The sequence below is a fragment of the Solea senegalensis genome, linkage group LG17, assembly GCF_019176455.1.
Source record: "Solea senegalensis isolate Sse05_10M linkage group LG17, IFAPA_SoseM_1, whole genome shotgun sequence".
In the NCBI taxonomy this organism is placed as follows: Eukaryota; Metazoa; Chordata; class Actinopteri; order Pleuronectiformes; family Soleidae; genus Solea; species Solea senegalensis.
Window position 1 is genome coordinate 14,958,430 of NC_058037.1, and position 26,071 is coordinate 14,984,500.

General features: G+C 39.4%; 1 protein-coding gene across 1 annotated transcript in view; it reads right to left on the reverse strand.

Annotated features, from left to right (window-relative positions):
* rgs6 (regulator of G protein signaling 6) overlaps positions 1–26,071 on the reverse strand; it is a 72,364-nt gene that overhangs the window by 13,843 nt on the left and 32,450 nt on the right. Inside the window, exon 3 of the mRNA XM_044049814.1 lies at positions 2,998–3,094. Coding sequence (XP_043905749.1) covers positions 2,998–3,094 — 97 coding nt within the window. The remainder of the gene's footprint in view (positions 1–2,997; positions 3,095–26,071) is intronic.

Genomic DNA, 26,071 nt, shown 5'->3' on the forward strand with positions numbered 1-26,071 from the left:
ATCATGGAAATTGTTGTCTCATTTGGTTCCAGTGTCACATTTTATGGGGAGAGTTTGGGCAGCAGAGCACAGAGCAAATGGCAAATAATGATCCTTCAGTGACAAATACTCATAATAAAATAAAAAATAAAAAGGCAACACACTGGCTAACTAGTAGTACTGGATATTTCCTTCCTTTGCCTTGAGATTTAAAGCGGACATGTTTCTCTTAAGAGAAATAAATAACATTTCTATGGATTTAGAGTTTAGATGAAGTACAAGGTAACTAATTTTAGTCACACTCGTACCACTAAAGACAAAAAAAATGTGCTTTTTAAAAGCAAGTTATAAATATGATTATATATTATTATAAATTCTAATTGTATTGAGCTGAATTTATACTCACCAACATTTGACCTAGTTGTTGATATCAAACACAAATTCACATTTAAAGATTTTAACCCTTTGAATTATGACACCAGAGATAAAAACAGAAAATATGAATTATTTTCAATATACTGCATGCAAAGTAAAATAACTTTGTGTTGAATTACTACAGTCTGGGATATGTCAATAATTAGCGGCAACACTTGTGACAGTGCCATCTAGTGAAAATAGCATTATTTTTCTCCATATGCCGAATACGGCCAAAATGTGGAGAGTAGAAAAAATCATCAATTCCAAGGCTAAAGCCTAGATTGACAGCCAGGCAATAAAATGCATGTATTATGCTTTAATGGAAGTCAGATTACAAATAAATTACAGTTTGAATGGGACATTTTTGCACCTAATGCGAGTGTAACACTATGTTTGTACATAGTGTATTTTAGGAGCTGAGCTGGAAATAACAAGACCAAATAAAAATACACAGTCTTGCCAAAATGTGTAAAATGTGCACAATGTGATTCATCTTGTTGACATGTTTTCTACTTTTTAACAGATCAAGCTCTTTCCTCAAATTGAAATAATGAGCCAAAATAAGATTTGTGATGCCAGCAGCACTTAGGAACGGATTGACATTGTAGTTGTAATGACTGCAATAGATAAACTTTCCAAAAAGCATATTTCTTGTGTATTTGCGGTGAATCTAAAGAGTTTAATACTATCTTGGCTTCCCTTCTGCTTTCTCTCAGAGTCCCAGAGGAGGTAGTGTTTAATTCTCTATCATTCATTAGTTTCCTGGCCCTCGGCACTCAGCTGCTGCTCCACACATCCATCCGCCACTGTAGTAATTGTGTTTATTGATATGCTCTGCTTATGGCATAGTGGGGGTAATGCATTTTCCATAAGTGCAAGGAGTGAAGAAAAAAACAACAACAGAAGAATGATAATGGCCTTCCTTTGCTTCCATGATTTGCGCGGGGCGTGTCAAAGCCGCCCTCTGTGGCTGCGGCCTCTTAAAGTGATTTAGCTGATCAAATGAAACGACTGCAGCCGGAGGACGAGGCGGCTAACTTACCCATCCATACCTGTCGACGTCCACTAAGTGATAAAGATTAAAGTTTTTTTATATTCAAAATGTTTATTCATCAACAAACATTCATCGGTTCATGTACCCACACACTGACCCTGACAGAGCAGACGATATGTGTATACTGAGACAGTCAGAGGTTCTGACCGCCTTGCTTAAGGGCACTTTGACCGCCGGAGGACAACATTACTCAATCTGTTTCACACACTTAAACTTTCTCTCCATAACATTAAATCGTGTGTCGTCCTCCGGCTGTTCTGCAATCATCTAGTGATCCTCTGCAGCAGCCATAACAAAACACATGGAGACCATGATCTGGACTTATTTCCATACATTTTCCACTCTATAATTACCACATTATTGTTGTTTTTTAACTGATGCACCTTTTCTAGACTTAAGAGCACCAGATTTCCGGGGAAATTCAAATCAGTTACATCAACTTGGTCATTTTTGACCAAAGACCAGAATGAGAATAAGAAAAGTGACTTTTACTGTCGTGATCTGAAATGTATAGTAGGTATAGTATAGACTTAATGTATTTCAGTAACAAAATACAATTTCCTATTCCTATTCCCTATCAAAATCAAGCATTCAATGTAAGATTGAATTCATTTTTTATCATGCAGGCCCATTACATTTATTGAGACATGAGAAAAGAGTATTTACTCATTTATTTATGCTTGATAACTGCACGTGTTCACCCCAAAGCCTGGTCTTTGAGTATGCTTAGCTCGTCAGGTGACCTCAGCTGTTTAAGCTGAATCTATATCTGACCAAGTGAAGCAAACCCAGATCATAACACTGATCAGAAATATTAGATTATGTGACTTTTTTGGGGCCAAGCAGTGAACAATCCCTTCAATTCAACATGAAAATTCATACTTTATGACACTTTATTCGATGGGGAAAGTCATTGGGTGACCATAACACTCGTTAAACATGATGTTCTGGACATTTGCTTGAGGAAACGTTCTCACAAACCCACCATCTGTGCTCAGACGATCAGCTGAAGCAGATAAAATAGACGATGGTGGAACTGAACACAAGTGCCTCACACATATATGACTTCAGGATTTCACAGAACAAATAGTTTCACAGTTACAGTGGCTTTAGAGCAGATCAATATACCATCTCTGCCCGGTCAATAAAAAGGCCACGGCCATTTGTCAGTTAGCTTAGCAAAGCGGCGGTAATTAAATCTGCTGAACAGTACCTTTAAAACTCACTGAATAACAGGTCGTTTTTAAATGACTTTAATCTGTACTAACACCAAAGATTATTAATTCTCCTCTCACCTAACAGAACGAGTAAGTGTAAAGTTGAATAATGAGGCTCTAAGGGTTTCAGAATTCCTCCAAAGTCTCAGAACATAACCTCAAATTACAGATGCACTGCTACAGTTAATTTCTGCAGACTGCAGGTTCTGTCCCCGTCAGAGTCCCTCGAGTCCTTGTTGTGAAAATCAGGACTTGGACTCAGACATGGGTCGGACAACAGTGGTCCCTTTTGTGCCTCTGATGTCCCACGCTCCTGTCTTTGTGTCTTACCTGTGACAACGCTGGGGATTTTGGTCATGAAGCTTTTGACAGTTCTGATGGGAATACCCTCCGTCTCGTCCTGGATACGAGTGACAATGTCTTCAATCTGCAGAGGAAGAAAGGAGACGAGGGGGTGAAACGAAGGACAGGGACACAGAGAAGGACAAGTTTGATCACAGTGAAAATTTGTTTCAGGCGAGGATTGCTCAAGATATTCCTATATTTAGCATTTTAATACAAATGATTACTTTATTCTCCCACTTTATGCTCCATGTGTCGGCAGGTCTCTGCATTTATACAGTGAATATTTGTCTTAAACCTTTGTATCCTTTGTTATTCAAAAACACATACTGTCGTGAGTATGTTGGGCCGAAAACATTCAGTGCTTTATAGACTAACAGCAATACTTACAAATGAATTATTTGGCAGACGTGAAGCCAGTGTAAGGACGTCAGAATTGGAGTAAAGTATATTCCACCTTTTATTTAGTAGTTACAGCACAACCTCATGCACATTTTAATTTTCTACAAGAACAAAAGAAAAGTATTTAGTTACTTTGTTTGATGACTTCTTTCGTGCAGGATGTTCAGTTACGGTGCGTTCTGTCACTTTAAAGCACTCTAATGTAAAGTGGAATGTGTTCCGAGTCTGTCGAGGAAGTCGTCATTTAAGCTTTGACCCAGTGTGGGCGACTACCGTCGTCGCACAAACATTATAAATATCCACATATAAGCTAAAAGGGTCAGAGGAATGAAAACGGCAGCAGGAGCACGTATATCAGGAAGAGAACATCATGTATAGAAGAAGTATATATAGAATGTCAGAGTGGTTTTCTCAGTGTGTGGGGTCCACGTGCACATTACCTTGAATTTGCACCGATTTTCCTGTTTTCTTATCTCTTAGCACTCATTTTATGTGTTTGTTTGGTTTGTTCAGGTGCAAAAGAAGAACATATTTAACCACATATTTCCTCCTTTCTCTTTGTGTTGGATCTGTTTCAGGGTTTATATATAGCTTCAGAGACGTGTGGTAGGTTTTTTTGCGATAGCTGTCTCCAAAGCGACCAACTTCTCACTACCCACACTCTCTGATACACACATAAAAACAACTTACAAAAAACCTTCTGCAACATCTGTGAAGAGCTGGACAAAAACATCAAACCCTGTTCAGATCATTTCAGTCCTCTTGAACCTAATTTACTGCTTATATCAAATTATTGTAGTAGTTTCACCCATTTCTTATATTTAAGTTTCAAATTCAAGGGTGTGAACTTTGCACGCATTAAACGTCCCATTGAATCGTTTCATTAAGTTTTAGAGTACAACATTTATGAGGATCTATTGGCCCAAATATTATATGTTCTATAATATATATTATATGAACCTGAGACAAATTGGGAAACCCAGTTTATACCAAGTATGGGATTTTCAAATGAAACAAATTCACATTCGAGGATAGGGCCACACGGTTGGTGTAGTGGGTCTTTCTGCATGGATTTTGCATGATTGGGTTTTCTCAAGGTTTCCCCCTACAGTCCAAAAAAACTCTTTCTCAAACTGGTACCGTATTTGAGCTTCCTGTGGTTGTACTTCGGAGGAAAATCAGAAATACTGTTCTACTAATGATGACTAAAACAATTTCTTTTCTATGTCTTTTTCTTTTTAGTGCATTCCCCTGGTACATAACTGCAACACATGTTGGAGAAACTTGACCATGAGGCTGCTGTTACCCTCTCCGTCTCGTTAACAGAATCAGATCCTGGATGTCTGCCATGGGGAAGGGCACAGGCAGCTTTGGGCCACACTTCAAAATCAATATAATAATACGATTCTAACAAGACGCTGATGGCGCGCAAGAGGCAGCTGCTCAAATTACTTTAATGGCCTCTGCTGTCACGGGCCGTCCACTCCTGCCCCGTTAATCAAAGCAGGTACTCGCAACAAGCTCGTCGCAGGTCGCACGACAGCTGTCCCGCTCCTCCATTATTATTTGGGAACACAGCGCCAACTTTTTCCCCACATGGGGAAAAAATGCTAATTTCAAACACGAACACTTCCTCTGTGTGTGAGGAACGTTGTTTATCTTCGCATGGTTACATCAGCTGAGTCACACACACACGAGATGTCAACATGTTACAGAGAGAAAAAGACGAAAGCACATCATAGGGCTGGTTATATCTCTGCAATATCTTATTATACAGTACTAAGAATTACACCTGTTCAAAACATGGGGTATTATTCTTATGGTTTAATCCAGAGGGGTCAAACAGAATTTCAAAGTAAAAGTGCTTGTTTTTAATTTGGAATGACGTATACTTCATAACACAAAAATGTACGATGCAAACTGAATCTATTCATTTAAAAAAACAGAGAAATAAATAAAAATTTAGGTAAATAATGACTGCAATTAAAACACTAAACAAGCTTATATGTAAATATGTAATTTAAAGTTGAATGTAATACATTAATGGTGTGTTAATTATAAAGGAATATCTTATTATTGTTATAAATCTCTGGTTTAAGCAATCATGTCAGCAAAACCCTGATGTAACTTGTTTTTAGTATTTCAAAGTTGTCTTTTGTGAACATAACTTAAAATATTTTTAGTTATTTTGTTTTCTTGAGTCTTTTCATTAATTTTTGCTTCTAATTTATTTGTGTACTATACAATTTCTCGCATGGGAGAGGAGAATGATGACCTGAGTGGGTTTATTTGGTTTATTCTGGTTATTTATTTCTCCGATCTATAAATCTACTGTCAGTATAGATGGAAAACAATCCCTGAGTCTGAAGGACAAACAGCTTTCAGAAGTATATAATAATGTACTATAATATGTACAAATGTATTAGAGAAAACCAATACTTTTGAAATCTTTCAAAAACGTATTTATTCGCCAAACGAACTGAATTTTTGTTTTTTATTCTCTGAGAAGTCAGAAATGAATCGAAGGATAGCATTCAACATCTAAAACTTGTTTTTCTGTTCAAGAATGGAAGTAAATAACTATAATTTGACTATTTTTTTTCGTTTTTTGTAAAACAGTACATCTGGAAAATGTCACCATGGTTACAGAGCTTCTACATACTGATGTATTAACCATCACAGAAACATAATAAAATGATTATGGCTTTTGGTGTAATTTGATGTTTGGGGAAAACCATCACATAACAATCTTTGACTTTCTTGCAGTGAAGGCAAACTGTTAAGTATTAATCAGCAATGCGCCAGTCCTGCATATCCACAATCTACTGTATCTCCAGTGTCGTATCAGTGCTGAAAAATGGCTGCAGCCATTCTCGTTCTCCATCAGAGGACAATAAATTAACGGCCTTGTTTGTATTTATTATCCAATCAGTGCTGAACGCAGCGCTGCAGCGACAGTGTCCCTGATTAGAAGTGTCAAGGACGACATGTGGACGGCACTGTCACTAAAATGGCTGCTTATCTGGGGGAGGAAATTGTTTTGCTGCTCCAACATAACATCTCTGTCTTTCTGACTGTCCATCTGTCAGTCAGTCTGAGCGTGGCCTTGAAATACGTTTCTGTAAAGGTCACGATGATGATTTTGGAGTTGGTAAATGAGATGGTTGCAGGTGAGATTTCATCAGATTTATTGCAAGCTGCTCTATTTAGGCAGCGGGCTGCGTGTCACAGTGTTATCACCTCACTGTCAGACAGACAGACAGACAGACAGGAGGAGACGAGGACTACACTGTTGATTGCAGTTTAACGATGCCTTTGCCCAGAGGATGGTCACTTATTTACATACAGCAGCGACACAGATGCTATTGGTTTATTGTTTGTGTTATGATTACTGAAGTTACTGAGACGTGAGTGTGCAGAGTCAAAGACAAACACAACGTTATGTAAAGTTAAGTAAATATTTGTATCTATACAGCCATTTTTTTAGCTCAACCCTTTAACACCTAAGCCTCAAAATGTTACTTTTTTGCTTACTGTAGCAATCAAAGGGCAAAGAAAATGTCTCGTGACAAAGAGCGTTTGAACTTCTGACACCTGGCAGTTATTTACGATTTACTGCATGTGAAAAGAGTATATTAACAGTTTAAAGTTAGGAAAAACAAAAAAAACTGAATTTTATTTAGAAAACAAAACACCGTAGTTGTACATTACAAGCATCAACATGCTTCTTTGACCTCAAATGCATCACCAAACCTCAGTGGTGGTTTTATCACCCGAAAGGAGCATCTTCAAGGCATTTCACACCGCTGTGTGGGGAGGAGGGGCACTAAGGCGCCGGTTTGAAGTGCAACTTCTTAGCCTTCAGAAACCGTTGGAATTCTTCCCTATAGCACAAACTGTCACGTAAGTGCGGAAATGTAACGAGCACTTACCCAAGTATTAAAGGGTTCAAATATTATATTACAAATATTAAATATTAGGTTCTTTCATTTTTTTCGATTTATTTTGTTATCTCCTCTTGTGTACATTATCTGTTGCACCATTTTTTTCTTTAAACCTAATACTATTCATAATTATTTTCTGATTTTTCCACTGTATTGATTGTATTGTAGTGTGTCTTTGAATATTTGAGTCCAGCACTTTGCAAACTTGCCTTTGTGCAAGAAAATTGCTCTATAGATGAAACTGCCTCACCTCCTCTCAAACATGGATTTGTCACATATTTATGATGATAAAAAAAACACAGAATTACATCATTAAGTGGGTTAAAGCGTCCTGAGTCATACACAACAACAATAAGTCACAGCTGGACACACACGACTGAGCGTGCGCACACACACCCACCCACCCTCGAAACAGGAAGCAGACAAAAGCATTTGTACATTTGCAGAACAGCCCCCCTTTTGAATTCCCTGACCCCGAAAAAAACAGCTGTAATTAGCCTTTTCTGGACTTGGAGGAGTCAGCACGAGAGAGAGAGAGCGAGAGAGAGAGAGGAGGCAGACCAGGCTTCGACTGTGGCCATAATGAAGCAGGTAAAAAGTCCTGCTGAGAGAAAATGTCAGCCACAGCCCCGAGGAACGGGGATGTCTGCACAGAGATAGCGGGCTAACATGTTTCCAGAGGAAAATTAGATCCTCTGAACCATGTTAGCTTCAAGTCTTCCACACCAGTAATAGTAACATGCTGCTAAATCGATAGCAGACTGGGCTGAAGGCCAGAAGGTTGCACGACGACGAGACAGACGAGTGACATTTAATTCTGCAACACCGGGATGCAATAATCCGACCGTTTCATTTGACCACAGTTTAGTTTAGACATCTGAGCCTTTACATGCTAATTATAATCACTTTTCTTTTTTTAATCAAACACAGTTCTGCTTAACGCTAATTAGAGTCAATTTTGGAGTGCTTGGAGAATGTATTTTATTTTTCAGGGTTACACAAGATAATCTGAATTACAATATATGGACCAGATGGAATGTTTAAACTGAAAGATGCTGCAACTGCCTCGGCAGCTCCTCCTTATTTGGTGATATATATAATATATATAACCTTTTATTGAATGTATTTGAATGTTTTGTCTTCCTTGAACCTATGACGTCTATCATGGCTCTAATCAAGATTATTTACCTGTTCACTAAAGTGCGATATCCCTATTCACATAAATACATGTATAAGAAAATGAGATTAGAACAAAAATGTGTGCATTATGATGACATTCTGCAGTGCTGCAGGAGTTTACTGGTGCAAAAATAGAACATGTTTATTAATTTGTTGACAGACACTTTTTTTTAAAAAAATAGAAAAATGATCAGATGAACCAATTGGGAATCATATTGTAATCACCAAAATCTTTTAAACTAATCCCACTGTGATCATATTGTTCAGATCTAGCTGAAGTGTAAGATATTTAGGCTAAGTTAATTTAGGTTATTTAGGTTAATACTTCAGGGTCCAGAGTGTAAGAGTACAGCAAAGCCTCAGTAATTATTTCGCCAAACTTGAACTTTTTGTTGAGTGTACAATCACCTGTCTGTGTGAATTGTCAACTTTATTATGACGGAATGATGCCTTTAAAGAGGCCGCTATGATGGACCACCATGTTTTTAATGGTTAAACTTAACACCTTTGTAGTTTTAATGATAACCGACGACTACATACTTAGAAAGGAAGGACGCAGTGAGAGCTTTTCAGCTGCAGCAACTTCACAAATAGCCAAATCAGACATTGTGTACCTTTAAATAACTCTACTTTTTTTTACCCCCTCATCCATGGCAACAGATTCAGTCTATTATTAAAGACTGACAAAAGGGGTTAAATAATCTTTTTTTCCTTCCAGTAAAAAGACCACTCAAACACACACGGGAGAATGAAATCATTAAATTCTTCTAATCATGATTAATCAAAATTTCATGGGAGGCAAAATATGCTTTCAGACCATCTGATTAAGCTGGAGCTGCTTAAATCAAATCTGCAATTTTTACCTTCACGACAACACTCTCAACAATCAAGTACTGAGACATCACACTGATTGCGACATATGCCGCACACAAGCTTTAAGTGGCACTTGTGCGTTGACAAGAAACACTTGTACCAAAAGTCAAGTGACGGTTCCAAAAAAAAAGAAAAGAAAGAACTTGCTTATAGCCACCCAGACGGATACTGTTTGTCTAAAATGTCATCCACATAAAGTAGGAGCTTAAAATAGACGGTGCAATTATGATTCAAAAAGACCAGAGAATGAGATTACGCGACTCTGAGCTCCAGGACTGAAAATGTATTCAACATAAAGTAACATGCAAGGTGAAAATGAGACGTCACTGCTGTGAATCCAACATTAACAGTGAAGTTTCAACCAATTTACATTTATTAAATAACACTTTCCAAACAAATCTCGGGCAAATAACTGGTTTATTCAACATTAGGTTAATATAAAGTCCGCCAAAAATAGTCAGAAATGTTACGTTATGCACAATTTATATCATAAATTGGGTTGCGAAAGTTTGTCATCTTTAGAAAGTCGAACCTCCAAACAGTTTGGGAAACACAGCCCTTTAGGCGCTTAATTATGCATATGCCATAAAATCCCCAGTAACAAATGTGTGATCGCTATAAATAGAGCTCGTCCTCTATAACTAGTGAAAAATGCAGTGACAGGACACATTTGACTCAACGTCTGAGCCTAATTAAATTTACATTTCAGGTCAATATCATGCATGTATTCAGCTTGTGTGCTGCTTTTGGTCCTAAGGATCATTACGGATCCAAAAAGATGGTGTTATAAGCATAGATTGTGCATAAATATGGACGTAGCCTTCTGGTTTTAAAGGTGTAGCAGTTTTTCCAATCACTCATTGTGTTTACATGCATGTTGAAAGTGACTAAAACCCAGTCTTAACTAAGTTAGTCTTAGTTTGAGCTAGGACTAAAATACCTGTGATTCATAGTCTGATTACTCCTGCATGTATGTGCTTAGTCGGACTTCTGCGTATACAGAAAGCATGAAACATACAGGACCAAAACACGATCCATCTCATTCACTGTTTTTTTTTCTGTGTCAGGAAAGTGATTCAATACGCACTAGCTGATACAGTGATACGGCGCCTCCTATGGAGGTGGAGTCAGACATACGACCAATAAATCCGTTGCTCCTCCGCATGTATACTCAGACTCGACAAGTTGTCCGATTGCCCGTCTTAGTCAGACTACGGCCTTAGCTCGACTAAACTGTGCATGTAAACGTACTGACTAGTTTCAGCTCTTTTTTAATAGAACATGATGTCCGTGTGATTGACAGCTAGTATTGTCCAGTAGGAGCCAGCTTGCAAGAGAGGTCTGTGAACTAAAGACCCGAGTGTGCTGATGTCATCACGTTACATAGCGGAAAGTTATAACCCAACACCCTCAGCACCCCACTCCCAGAAGAGTACAGTCTACTTCTATACACAGTCTTTGATAAGAAACAAACCCTTCTTACTTGCACCTTTTCAAATATCATATAGTGTAGAGATGTCTGGAGTAGACTACAGTACACAGCGGCGGCAGATCAGCCAGTATTCATGTCGCTCAGCTCACATTCATCCAGCAGCTTAATCACCATGCTAAGACTCATGACTTTAAAGTGGACTGACACAAAACCTAATCCAATCAAAGCTGCGGTGCTTGTTTGTTGGTTGATAAGCGCTCCAGTGTGATCATGTGTATGTATGTACTGTAGTATCATCTGAGGTAAGCACTGCTTCTGAGAACAGGCTTTTCATGACGGTGCAGCACCTTTCTACTCCTGCAGCGCTTGAATCCCAGAGCTGCTACTTAAAGGTCTCTGCGGCGCTTCAGATATTACACGGCCTTCTACAGAGCACAACAAACAATCAGGCTGATTTTTTACAGATTAGACTGCCAGGAGCCTTTTCAGGCCTTGCAGTAAAATAATGGGAAAAAAACCCCATCCCCCTTCCAACATTCTGAATATCACTGTAATGGACGTGAAAGAAGAGGCTCGTCTGTCTGTGTTACTTTAAATTACAGTCTCCACAACAGGGGCATAAACATCCTCAGTGGTAAACCAGTGATCCACAATAAAAGTCCCTGAAGCGCTGAACTAAATGCAGAGATAATGAGCATTTAAATGTGTGTTCAGAATGATCTGTGTAAAATGAGTGCGCGATACTCTACTCGCTAAGTTACAGACAAAAAAATAAAACCCCAATTTTTTAATTGAGCTGAGGGGGAAGATTCTTGGTTTCATGTGTATTTTGACATTTTTTTGAGTTAATGGTTAATTGAATTGTAAAGTGATTTGGTTTGTGGATTAGAATTAACCTTACAGCTGAGGAGCAGGAATCTTAAGAGCAACCACGAAATCTTTCCACGTCCAGGGATCAGCCCAAAGTTTCAGGTGACGCACTGAGTTTGTCTTACCCTGTCCTGGACACACAATTTCAGGCAGATACAGTTCTGGTTCAGGCTCAGGCTCTGGTGCCGTTCTGGAGCCTCAGAACCTTGGTGCTTTCATAAACACCAGTTTATGAGGAACCAAAGTGGGAGGACGTAAACATAACACCAGCAAAATCTCTGGGATTCTTCTACTTTCCACTTGTCTTCACAACCCAGAATATCCCATGCCCACTGATTGCGAGTAAGAACCACTATCTTTTGGTACCAGATGAGTACTTTTCAGGTTCTGAACCATTTTTTTTGTTGGCCGGTTTGAAATTTGGTTGGAAAACTGGGACAGAGTCCTGCTGGTGTGAAAGGGCTGAATGATTCCCTCCACCACAAGTAGCTTAGGTTTTCCCTTCACTTCTCTCTGTCCGTTTATGAGCAACATAACTCAAAATGCAAACAGCTTTTTTATGACATTTTATGGGAATGTAGGGTCATGACACGAGATAGAAATGATTTGATTTTGGCAATAATCCACATATCCACCGTGTATGGCTTGGTGGAGATTTGTCCTCTCTAATTTCTGGTTGTGGTTAATGGTTGTTTTTCAGAATCAACACAGTATGGATCAAATATTCACACTCTCTTATGTGAGAAACGCTTTAAAACTAATCTGAAAACTGAATATATTATATCAACTGACTTGTGCACATGGGGGCAGAAGCTCATTTATGTCAAAGCTTAATGAACTTAATCAGTAATGCTAAAATCGGATCTGAATATTTCCAATAAACCCTTAGGGTAGAATAGGGTAGAATGATTTTTTCTGGTTCTAGATTACGAGTGTGATATGTGTAGGGGCTGCAACTGACCATTATTTTAAATCACTGATTAATCCGTAAAAATCCATAAAACGGCATAAAATGTTGATCAGACCTGGAAATGATGTCTTGTTTTGTCCACAAACCAAAACTAACCAGTTTTATTTGTTTTATGGAACAAAGAACCTGGAAAATATTCACATTTAAGAAGGAAAAAAAATCAATATAATCGAGTAACCGTTTCAGCCCTAGATACGCTGGCCTTTTGTTTCACCAGGTTCTGATTATTTATGTTCTTTCTGACCATGTACAGAGAACCTCAGTAATCCCATGCTCCCACACTAATCCCTAACAACGTAAAATCGGCCCATTTCTTGATTCGGGAATAAGATTAGCATGCCAGTCTGGCAAAGGTCAGATTCAGTCCTTCATTCATTCATCACCTACCGCTTTATCCTCCACATGAGGGTTGCGGGGGCCGCTGGTGCTAATCCCAGCAGACATAGGACGAGAGGCGGGGTAGCAAAGGTCAGATTAAACGTCTTAAATGTATTAACTTTCGTAAAAATGTTTGTGTGTCTATCATTCACACATTAACACAGTCTTAACACCAGCATACTCAGCCCAAATGAATTGCCATTACACCCAGAGTGGGTGTAATGACTCATGGCGGTGATGGTGGAGCCGTCTGCCTGCAGAGTTTATGGGGTTTATGTCTAAAAGGTCAGATATGATGACTCTGTGACAGTGATGATGATGATGATGAGCGGTACTGGTTTGAGCCCAGCGCGTCTGACGGCCAAGTGATGCGACTGTTAATGGACGTGTAATGACAACAGGACGGCTTCTCCATAGATGACTAAGTACATCTCCAGCCTGCAGCTGATGAGCAGCGCACAACGCCGCAGGATTCATGACGGAGACATGACAAAGTTGCCCGGTTTGTGTAATGGAAACAAGGTTGTTGTTTTTTCTGTAACCAGTGAAAGGAAAAACATGCTTCAGTGATTGGAGCGTTAGGATCATGAGATCTATAGATTGTGCCCTCAAAACTCAGCTAAAGCTACGTTAGCTGCTCTGTGGCGCTGTTGCTGCCTGGACATAACTGCTAATATCAGCGTGCTAAAAGGACATTAGCAGCCACGTTGTTCGATAAAGATCAGATTTGACAGTTCACGTTCATAACTGCAAGTGGGTGGTGTCAAAGGTCACTCACGAGTAGCCTACAGTTAAAAAAGCCTCATGGATTCTAATATGAACATTTTTATACTCATGTATCACATAATCCACTAAAAACCACATGTGACACGTCTGATTATTGTGACCTCACAACCAAATCAGATCAGAATAAAAAAACAAAAAACAGCTTCAGAATCAAATGGCACATTTCATACGTCAGTGACATCACTAAGTGAGAGAATAAAAGCATAAAGATCACATCACGGGGCCTTTTCTTTTAGCGCCTCAGTGACTACAAGAGCAGAAACTGCTGCACCGTGAATGAAGGTCTAGAAAGACAGAGAGGTGCAGAAATCCATCACAGTTAATGCAAAACCAATCCATCTTAAGTGTAGTAGCTGACGGTGAAAGAAATCTATAAATCAAGGCACAATGAGACCACATCATTGACAAAGACACACTTTGAATTACATATAACTATGAATGATAATTCAGTTAATCATCATCATACTGTGAAGCCTGGTGGTTAATAACTTTGCAATTTGCTAGTATTGACATTTGTGGGTGTAAATTTCTTAAGTCATTTTACTCACTCTGTGGACACACTACACAACTGTCACAGTATTTCCCAATTTGGAAAAGACTCGGAGTTCACACTAACCAACTGGTTACAGCAGATTTGTTTTATGATGTTTGAAAGACCAGGGATCACACATTATGTGCAAAAAAAAAGAAGTTGTTTGTGCACATCAAATGACATTTTTCACAAAAAAACAGCATCAACCTCGACCACATTGCTACAATTCACTCACGTCAACATCAATTCAAACAAAAATCTGCCAACATAGAAATGAAAGATGGCAAGCGTGGATGTATCCTGACGCTACCAAACTGCACAAATCCCCAACACAGACTCCACTGACGCTTCTCCACCAACAGAACCCAACTTTTCCTGCCATGAAACAAATTGTTGAGCGGTCAAAGTTCCCATAAAAAAAATATATAAAAAAAACTGTGATTGAGTTTCTGTTTGGGAGACGGCCAAATGGCCACAGACTGCAGAGAGTGAACCAAGGCCAAACACTCCCTGGGCAATAATCAATCCAGACAGGTTTTCATTGTCAGCGGCGAGAGACACCAACGGAGCCGACCTCACGTCTCAAAGCCAGACACATCCATACCTGGCACAGGGTGAGAAATCATCACAGGAGGACGCTGATGATTTTCTGCTCTGCCAGTTCAACCCAGGGGGGGAACAGAACAGGCCCAACCTGCCTACGGCAGATTATGACATAATCTACAGCGTATTAAATTACAAACTGGCACATTTTTACTCATAAAACTTGCACTAAAAGATAACAAAAGTTGTCTCAACATCACAGCTAACCTCCAAATACTCTTGGTTATCATATGGTTCAATGAAGGTGCATCAAAAATTGGATGGGAGGGGCAAATAACTGCACCGCCCCCCCCAAGAAAAATTCAGCTAGAGCAGCAGGTTTATCGTATGTGTACAAAATTCGGTACACATGTGCAGGAAGTTGGGAGGGAAAAAAAAATGACATTATGACCATAATCCAAACCCAACGGGAAAGCTGCCATCGTGTTTTGAACGTTCAGTTTTGGGCGACTTCACACCAATGGTATTTGAAGGAACTTGTCCTCGAGCTTTACTGCGATCATCTTCAAACTTGCTGAGGTCACTGTGGACAAGTTGAGGATCCAATTATTGTTGTTGTTATGTGACCAGACTGCTTTGGGTCTCCACTGTGTTAATGCTTAGACCACACCACCAAATTAATCTAAAGGGTTTGTGTTTTTTTTCTCAATCACTGGCTAAGGCTGTTAGCAAAACAAAGCAAACCGCAGCAAATGATAATATTATGTTCCCAGTGATGAGTGTGTGGCAGAGCCGTCACAGACGGACAGCTGGGCTCAGTTGAGGCCTGGTCAGAGCTCATGTACAGGGTTAAAAACAGGGGAGGATACGCAGACAGTCAACAGCCCTGACTCTAAAGTCCTCTCTCCAACACTCTGGGGAACAGTTCATATGCTGCTTCTGAGCAAAGCAGAGAGAAAGATCTGAGCAATATGCCCAAGACCAGGCTTCGTATGAAAAAAAGACTTTAATATCTGTGAAGGAACAGCTCGCTCCCTTTTCTTTCCCCTCTGTTCATTTCACTATCGTCTTTTGTCCCTGAGGCATCCGTCAATTAAAATCACAACATTTTCACGTTTCCCTTTATTGACTACTGAGTTCCAGTTGTCTCTCTTTTAAATTTTGTCTCAGAATCTGGAGAAAAATAGTCCACAAAAGCTTCGTCATGTTTGAGAGCCAATTTTCAGCTCAGCTCTGTGCTAATGAACGCATGCTCTAAGACGATTAAGAAACCAGAGAAAGAATTCTGTCTTACAGCTGTATTTATTTATTTATTTTTTTAAAGCACATAGCCAAATTTCGAACATCTATACATAAAGTTCTTATCAGCAAATCAGTGTCTTTGTCAGCACATGTACAACTACAGTGGTTTTTCTCTTCACTCTAAATTGTTAATACACTATTTTAACATGCAGTAAACTGTAAATAACTGCCAGATATTGGAAGTTATTCTGGAAAAATAGGCAAAAACACTGACATACACTGGCTCTTTTATGGTTAAAATAAGCAAAAAAAGGCCAGATTTTGAGGGTTAGGTGTTAAAAGATTAAAGAGGAAATGCTGGGTTTATATTTGTGCTGTTCTAAAAGAAAGAAAAGGACTCTTGAGTTTTCAGCATACAGGCTTTTTGCTGGTTTTTGATTTACTGTAGTCGTACAGGGAGAAGGTGGGGTGGTCTGACAAAGCGGTGGAGAGGAGAGGGTTCCCCAACAGATTCAACCACATAGCAAACTGTCTGTGCTACATCCTCAGAGGTCCAATTATAAACTCTACCTGCTCCGCTCAAATTGAACCATAACACCTTCCACTGAGGGTTTATTTTTCTTATACCTCCCGAGTACTTTTCACAAGAAAATCGCTGATAAAAAATACTTGTCTAAATGTCTCGCTTCATTCTCATGTTTTTGCCTCAACATAATGAATTTATTGCAATCATAATGCACATTAATCTAGCTAACACTCAATAGAACAAATGTTTTTTTTTAGCACCGACACTAAAAGAAATCAATTTTAAATGGGTTAATTCATTTCAGACTTTTTTCTCAGAATGAAAACTTACAGTGTATTTTCAGTACAGGACATACTCTCTACAAACTGTGACTGGTGGACTATTTTAATGGCAATGGTGGAGTGTCTTTTTAGCAATGTCTCTTCATTAAATTTATAATTTTAATAATAATGATGGTTGAAGCAAAAGGGGATTAATCAGTTATTGGTGTAATGTATGCAGTCCCATCAATATCCACCCCCCCAAACCTAAATTATCCAAATATTGTGCTCATGAATCTTACTTTGAAAGGCTGGTGTCTCTGGAGATTTTGTTCTGCTCTCTTCTGCACAGACTGAAACCCCAGCGCTAAAACTCTGGGATTCCTTAGGGCAATAGGTGAGGAGTGGAGGGCAATTTATTAACCCTTCAATGTTGCCATCTGCTGCCTCAGCACTACCTCTGAACCAACCAAGAAGGTCTGCTGTTTACTTACAGTATAAGGCCAACAATAAAATGATTTTAATTCAAGGTGTGATCTTTAATTGTGTGCAGTGGTATGATCTGAGGTGGCATCAGTTGGTCAGGTCTTGTTCAGGGACGCTTACTTCACCCAAAAATGAACAAGTCAGCTGACTGATGTTCAGGTTTTTCCAGGCATTTTCCGAAATGAAAAAGCCAGGATTTATCAGGTCAAACTGTGAAACCATGAATTGTCCAAAGAGTCCAGACATTAACCTCATTGAGAGTCAGACGGAACAAAACCACCAGAAATGGTGGAGGCAGTTACACTAAATGGTCCAATCAGTCAGGAAAATGACCAAGAAGAGTCTATACAGCAGGGGTCTCAAACTCATGGGGGCCACAGAGGGTCTAGTCTGGACAGTTGGGTGAAAAAAATAAAGTTCAAAGCAATCGTTCAATAGAGGCGGGCGACATGAGTTCCAAATGACATCACAATACTCCATCATGTAGTTGCAATAACAATATTTGTGACAACATTTAACAGAATACTAAAATAAGTGCATTGATATCTACCTAACACTAAACACTTGCTTATGAGCATAGGGCAGTGATGGAAATAGTATCAGGGATGGATGGATGTAAAACAAAAATATAAGTATAAATGGGCCTTTAGTGGACCAACTCCATCATACATCGAGATCTTGTGGACCTGTGGATTTAAACAAATGTGTCATTGTGATGTAATCAACAAAATAATTAAATGTCTGATTTGTTTATAAGAACTAAAAACAAAAAGGTGCCGCCATCTTTTAGCCAATTTAGGAAACGGACAGCTTCATCTGCATTGAATGACACGAGACAAGGAACAAATGAACCAAGAGACAGTCCATTAATCTGTGTCCGTACTCAAGGTGCAACAGCACAGATTCCCTCCACGCCTGTGAAGAGACGCCCATACTTTAGCCTTCGATTGTTGCGATGGCCCCCACAGGAGCTGCTAGCCTGATAGATAGTGGAGCAGCCAGACATTACTCCTCGGGCCCCTCTGGATCCTCACAGGGTCCAGGACAGACTTATTCATCCAGGCCCTCATCAAGGAGCAATATCCGTTTTCTTTGTCAGACCCTGGAGATGAATGTGCCCATTGGTTTTGTCACTGAGGTGATCGTAGCGCCCTGAGCCGCCGCCGCTGCTGCTGCTGCTGCTTTTAAACCATTCTTGAGAGCCCTCGGGCTGGAAAGTACACAAGTGCAAAGAATGATGGGAGGAAATGCTCCTCAGAAATGGAGCACACTGTAAATGAACAAGTGAGTGGAGCCTGGGGATGGCACAGTGCAGCCAGACAGGAAGTATACATTAAAGAGAGGAAGTGCTCATCATCAGGGGTTCGTTTTCTCTGGAAAAACACCAGACAGGACGACGCAGCTATTTTACAATACAGCAGCGGTTGAAAATGCAGTATCACTAAAGTGAAATCCCTGAACTCAAGCAAGTTATGCTGCAACGTATCCATCTGAGAAATCGTTAATAAAAACTACATGCATAAACTTTGCCCAGTGGAGGTGAAGGTCACATGATATGGTACGGACATGGTAGTAGTATGGTTGCAGATTACCTCTGATGTGGAGATAAAATGGCGAACAACGCTTTTCCAGTATTGATAACCCCTAAAGGCTGCTTTACGTTACAGTTCTTGCCATTCACACCCATTCACTCACACATTCTGATGTTAACAGATGTTAGGTGAGGCACAGCCAAGGATCAAACCCCACTACCTTCCAGTTGAGAGATGACCCACTCAACCACTGACCCACCACTGCGGAAACACAGATCTGGATTAGGGCTGCTAAATCAATTGAAACTTGGGTTTTAAGTCTGAAAATAAGACTTTTAATGTTATAACAGGTGTGACTTCCTGTCCCTTTCACATTCAAAGCCGCCTTTTTTCTCTCCATGCAATAAATTCCATTTGTTTGAAGATCAAGTCAATGAGTAAACATTTGAAATAATAGGGATTATTATCTGTTCCATAACCGAGCAGCCTTAATCTGGATGCAGATTAGTGAAGGTTGCCCTGTATAATTAGCTGCACACTTCCAACTTCCAGCGCCATCTTTTACTCCTTCATCTTCCCTGAAATGTCATAGAAAAGCTATGAAAAGTGCTTTTTAATGAATACAGAAATTGGCTGGACTCTCAGATCCAGTAGATGAGGCTCCACTCGTTCGCTCGCTGCTGATTCAGGCTTGAGTGCTCGTGGACGGTCGTATCTTGTGGGGAAGTCATTTCTCTCCAGCGTAGCACGCAGCGAGATACAGTAGTGGCGGCACACTATTAGCAGGCACAGAGAGCGTTCTTCTGGACAGTTATTCCTCAGGGCAGCCAGGGCCGAAGATAACACGCTCATGCACACTCGCTCTCACACAAGCACATACACACACTGTGCATTTCATACTGTGTAAAGCACCCTCAGTTTTTTTGACGGCATGACAGCGTCAAAATAAAGTGCACGGAGAAATGAAAATGTATTTGATTTAAAACTGAAACGGCTCGCTGGTGCCGGGAAATGAAATGTGCAGGTGAAAACTGGGAGAAGCAAAGAAAGAGAGATGTAGAGATACAGTGATGTTGATGCAAACGACCATGAAGAATCCTCTTCACCACGGTTTTTCCCAGGATCGGGGATCATATACAATATTGAAGATGACCCCGCTGATGGAGGAGAGTCATTTCACTCATCCTGCTTCATTGTTAATTTATCCTTGTGTGCAGAGACTTGCACGCATGAGAACAAAGCATGCATGTGTGCAAACACGCAGTTTCTCTTCTGCTGCAAAGTGGAGCTGCAGAGCATGATAAAGAAAAATAACAAATGCAATAATAATAAGTCTACTCCCAATTGGAAAGAATGATCGCGTTGACGTCGTAATTGTCTGTTTTCGCAAAAAAAAAAGGGACCAAAATCATGATTTTTCATTGGTTGAAGTTTGTCAACAAACATGTTTGTTTTCTTATCTGAATTAGATCGGCGACACTGCAAATTGGATGCTGCACTTGTCATACTGCAATTTTTCCATTATTTTATGATGTACTGTGCAGCCCTACTGCAGAAGTTCCAGGCATCTCAATGTGTTTTTACAGGCCGACTGTGGCACATTCAAAGGCTTTTATGTGGCCCCCCGACTCACTTCTGAAAATGTATTGTTTATGCCAGCCTGATGAGACCGAATGAATCAGTGCATTTACATTTATGTTAAAAGTCCAATTCTAGTTGGGACTAAGACAATAATTTGGTTTTCTTAATTCCATGTAAACAAGTTCAACTCGAGATAGTCTTAGTCTGACTAACATACCTGGATAATGTCATTCATGGTGCGATCACTCCTGCATGTAGAAGGAGACGTTGTATAAACTGCAGCACTGTTGCCAGAAATCATTCATTTTTCAACAAGATCTCGATGTATGATGGAGTTGGTCCACTAAAGGCCCATTTATACTCTATGCCCCATCTAATTTGTATCACGATTAACATTTACAGCTGGTATGAAACATACAGAACGGTCCATCTCAACATCCAGCTCACCGTTCGCGGTTTGTTTTTCTGTGATTTAAGGTCAACAGGAAACTGATTCAATATCAGTTATAGAGAGATGTACACGGCCAATAAAACAGCCAATTTTCCCCTTCACATGTATACTCAGACTCTCCGGTTGCCTGTCTCAAGGCCTGTATAAGAACAGAGAAATGTGTTCTTTATCTCGAGGTGGAAAGAACAAAGTTTTATACTTCACAAACTCCTGGGAAGTCCTCACAGGGGATGACAACATTTCTGGCCAATCACACAACAGTTGTCGGACACCACCCAAGTACAACGTTCTGCACGGATGATGTGTCACGACCAAGCTGCAAAAACTCCCCAACGAGGTCTGGACTGTGGCCTTAGATCCGGATTTAACCGGGCACGTAAACGTTCGGACTCCTACAGGTTTCTTGAGAGTGTCATGGCTCACGGCTTAGAAATGGAAATGTAGATGAGGGGGGACAGCGCTTCCAGGACCTATGGAAATTAACCAACAGAGGGATGGGACTGCAAAATAATTCAGTGTGGAGAGACACAACCAAAGCATGCTAATGCAAGTTTACCAGAAGAGAAGAGAGTAAAGCTGAAGCAACTCAAGGTCGTCTCTCAACAGCAACTCGCTCTCTCTCTGTCTATCTGTCTCTCTGCAGTCTCATGAAAATATCATGCTCATCTTGTTTAAATATGGCAGAAAACATTTGTCTTGTATTTAATTATGTTGCCATTTGAAGAAAAAGTCTCTACATTATTGAATCGGTCTTCTTGGACACCACTCTCCTACATAGTAAGCTTGTAAAAAAATCATTTTCAGGTGAAATACTTTGACTTTCATTCATGCAGCTGTGTTTATATTTTGTTATTTTTGCAGTCAGTGGATGCGAGCAGAGCAAACTGGAGCTACATACACCCATAGATTTGCTGTCAAGGTTGTTGCCGCACTAAATTGTGTGAAGGGTCAATATTTGCTCCGTGTCCCGCTCGTCTCTCACCCTTTACTGGAAGCTTTGTCTTTTCTTGAAACAAAAAAAAGGGACCAAGCTCACTCCCGTGCACTCTGTCACTATCCGCTATGCGTGATCCTCGGACAAAAGGCAGCAATTAGGACAAACAAAGCAGGGATCATAGATCAAAAACAGCCAATTTGTGGACTCTGACATGTATACAGGAAAGGGGCTGAATCGGTGCATTTGTGAATCATAACACGGAGAAGACAGCGTTATTCTTTGTGACAGGACGAGAACCACTGATGTAGTGTGATACCAACCGATAACGTTTAGAGGAGTGGTGCCACAGAGTCACACGAGGGAAGCTAATGGACCTTCAAAATAAAATAGAGACCAAAAAAAAAAAAAGAAACCCAGCAGAACAGAAGAGTTCATACTCTGGGGAGCATTAGATGCAGCAAACACTTCACGGAGATTTCTCCATTACATTTATCTAGCAGCACTTATGAGTTATTTGAGAAAGAAGCAAGATATCGGCACTGAGAGATAATGGAGACTGCTAGGAAATATCTCATTGTTGCATCAAGCCATGTTCTTTTAAGTAGATTGCTTTTGATTGATAAAATTGATTGATAATGTGGCATCAAGTAATCAAATATGGTGATAATACATCCACAAAGTCATGGTGTCATCCACCAATTTCTAAAACCACTTCCAGCTCCATCTTTTCACAGCAATAATGTTCACAAGCTGGTTTCAGGGATTACATAATTGTTGTTTGAGGGGATTATGTAATCTATGTTGTTGATGTGGATTGTTGTTATTGTTGGTGATGGTAGTAATAGTATTTTCACCAGTGAAATAGTGATAATAATATTAGGAATCATATTATATAAGTAAATAATAACATTATCAATGATACATTTAGGCTGCTTTTGTCCAGTACTATGTTAAAACTTATATACTGTAGATGCGATAAGAATGCAGTATAGTGTAACTTATATCTTTTTTCAATCTGATGACATTTTTTCTTTTTCACCAACTATATAAAACAACTGGGGAAAAAATCTTTAAAAATCATACTGAATTTGTGAAATTTGGAAATATGTCACAGTTCAAAAGTTCGCTTGGCTCATTTTCATGAACAAAAATAAAGAAAAATTGTTAAAAAAAAAGAAAAATAACTAAACTCAATGCAAAAGAAAACACACCCCAAGGATGTCCATATAAGGAGTTGTGCATTGTTGTTATTATTATTACCACCATTATACCATAATAATAATAATGATAATAATAAGGGTGTGCCTGTGGCACGGATCTGTGCCGCATGAGGGTTAATGATGCTCAGGATTATTGTGTATATGTGATATTGATCATGTCTAAATAATGCCATATAAATTACTGGTGCAGGGAGAAGGGGTGGGGCCTGATAAGTTCAGACTTCCTCCCAAACAATCTAATCTTTATTTTGTCCTATATATTTTATGTACATGTGTCATGTTCAACAAAAAATCCATCATCAGCCGCAGAATAATAGCTCAACAAAAGTTACACACTGCAGCTTCGACTGCTGCTGCCTCTGTCACATGCCACACTAATAACAGGAGTCATATTATTATAAAAAATGAAAATATGGGCACTTGAAAATATGATGGTGTGATTTGCCAGACTGCTGATTAGTAAGACGCCGTACATAAAACGAAGAAGCCTGACAGATAAATGTGACAAATCCATAAAATCTGAGGGTGTTGTTCTGCTCCTCTGGGTTAATTAGACCGTTGTGAACCTCAACACACGCAGCAGCTCCTCTGAAAAATTGACCTGCCACCATTGATTAGCATTTTCTCTCACACAAACACACACACACTATACCCTCACCCTATACACGCACATTATATACAGACCATAAGCAGAACAGTACACAAGATGCAATTAAACAAGGGTGATGGAGATCAGAGGAGAGTCACAGATAAGAAAACATGATAGGATGAAAGATAATTATCTCTGAACATTAACACGTTCACGCAGCATGTTTGATCTCATGTTATTCCAGCAAATTAACGGATTATACTTATATACCAAGTGTGCGATCACCCGATGAATGAATTGTTTTTTTACGACCTCAGAACGAGCCTTAAAGCAGACGCTATGTTTGTTCGGTAACCCACACTGAACAAACCAACATCTTTTGAGTTTTGATGCTAATCAGAAAGCTACAACTTCCTCCAATACATGTTTTAAAGCTTCAGGCTTTGTGTCGGGTGAAGGAAAACTTCTTGTTGTTTTCCTCTTTTCAAAAGATTTCTTGCAGAAAACTGAATGGATTCAAGCAAAAGACTTGAAGGAACCAACAAGGTTTTGATCTCCTTCCTTGTAGAAAAAAAACACCCTTTAACACCTGTCAGACATCCTGGCATCAGAAGTATTGAAAACCACCAGAATCAGTTTGAAATGTAACGACAACGAGAGCCTTGACACAAAGTCATCTCGTGTGATGTTTTCCGGTGGAATTTATAGTTTTAAATTCTACAGGCAACTTTATTATAATTTGCCAATTAGTGTTGTCAGCGAACAGCACATACACACCGTTCCTTCCTGTTTTCTGCTCGTCAAATTAATTCTATAAAAACACTGTTATGATCTTATACTTTGCCACAAAGGCGAGTCACACCAGCTTCATGACAGAAACCACATTTATGCCTTTTTGTTTCCTTGTCAAAATTGCCTTTTGTTGCCATCTTTTCTCTGAGAAGAGGAAAAAAAATAATCAGCGGCCACTCCATCTCCATCACAGCAGGAAGCAGCTAAGTGGAGATAAAACACCAAAGGAGAAGTATATGCAAAATATTGGCTGAGCATATTTGTTGTATAATTGCATGACAAAGAAATAGTCTGTTAAAAGGATAATTTGAGTCAATAATCTATAGATCTCAACCCTATAAAGCCATTCCATTTAATTATTTCCTGTTCTACAAAATGTGACTTTTTTCTAGCCTAAATGCAAAATGATTAAAACATTACTCTGTATCATTTAAAAGGGACAGAAGGCAGGATTTGTTTGGCATCACTGATCAATAATTGATCAGCATTATGCAAATCAAGTGATATAAGAGAGAACAAGTCATTTTGATACCTCATGTGGGTTCTGTTTACGTTCTCACAACTAAATCTGAAGCGAGACAGGCGACTTTGACCAATCAGAACACAGGTTAGATCAGCCAGTGACGGTCTTTGAGTCTTTGGCCAATCACAAGGCATCTTCGTCACCAGAAAGGAGAGAGTTTGAAAGATGCCTGTGCATAGTTTCCATTTTTTGGCCTGTGATTCAGCACATTGAGACAAAAACTCAAATGTTACTGTTACACTGTTCAAATTTCAAATTTGGTGTTTTTTTTCTTCATTTTTAAATGTCTAATACACTATTTTAACATGCAGTAAATTCAGGAAAAAACGGGCAAAATCACTTTTGTAGTTAAAATAAGTCCATACGGACATTTTGAGGCTTAGGTATTAAAGGGTTACGTTTATTTGGTTTGACATAATGTCCTTTCACATCGTTTTAAATCTGATATTACGTTAGATAAAAACTCCTTCACTGGTGTGTCCGAGAAGAAATGGTTGAGAGAATCTACAATTTACACTGAATACAATAATTATTTAGTTTTTATGCTTTAATTCCTTTTAATTAAACATTTTGAATAAGCCGTTTCTGCTTAGTTTTCCATTTTCCAATCTGTGATTAATACTGTAAGAGACACTCCTGAGCTTCCACAGATGTTTCTGTCGCCTTCATTGATCAATAACCCTGTGCATTAAACACTGCCATTATATCAGGGCAATTATTGGGCTATGAAAATAAATATATGCCGTCCCTATAATTAAGCGTGCCATTGAGCTGCTGCCCCCTGTTCCATCCTTGACTTGTGTTTTGCTGCTTCAGGTTGGTCTGAAAGAATCCTCACACCGTGTTTGATCACCGTTAATGGCTCTGTGATTATTACTCTGCTCTGAGAGGACTGACAGGCGTGAGAGCCTGTGTCTGTGACGCCGCCGCGCTAAAATTAATGACATGAAATCCTCAAAGTGTATGAGAGACCAATAATAAACCTGTCAAAAGCTGTGTGTGTTTTATTTGGAC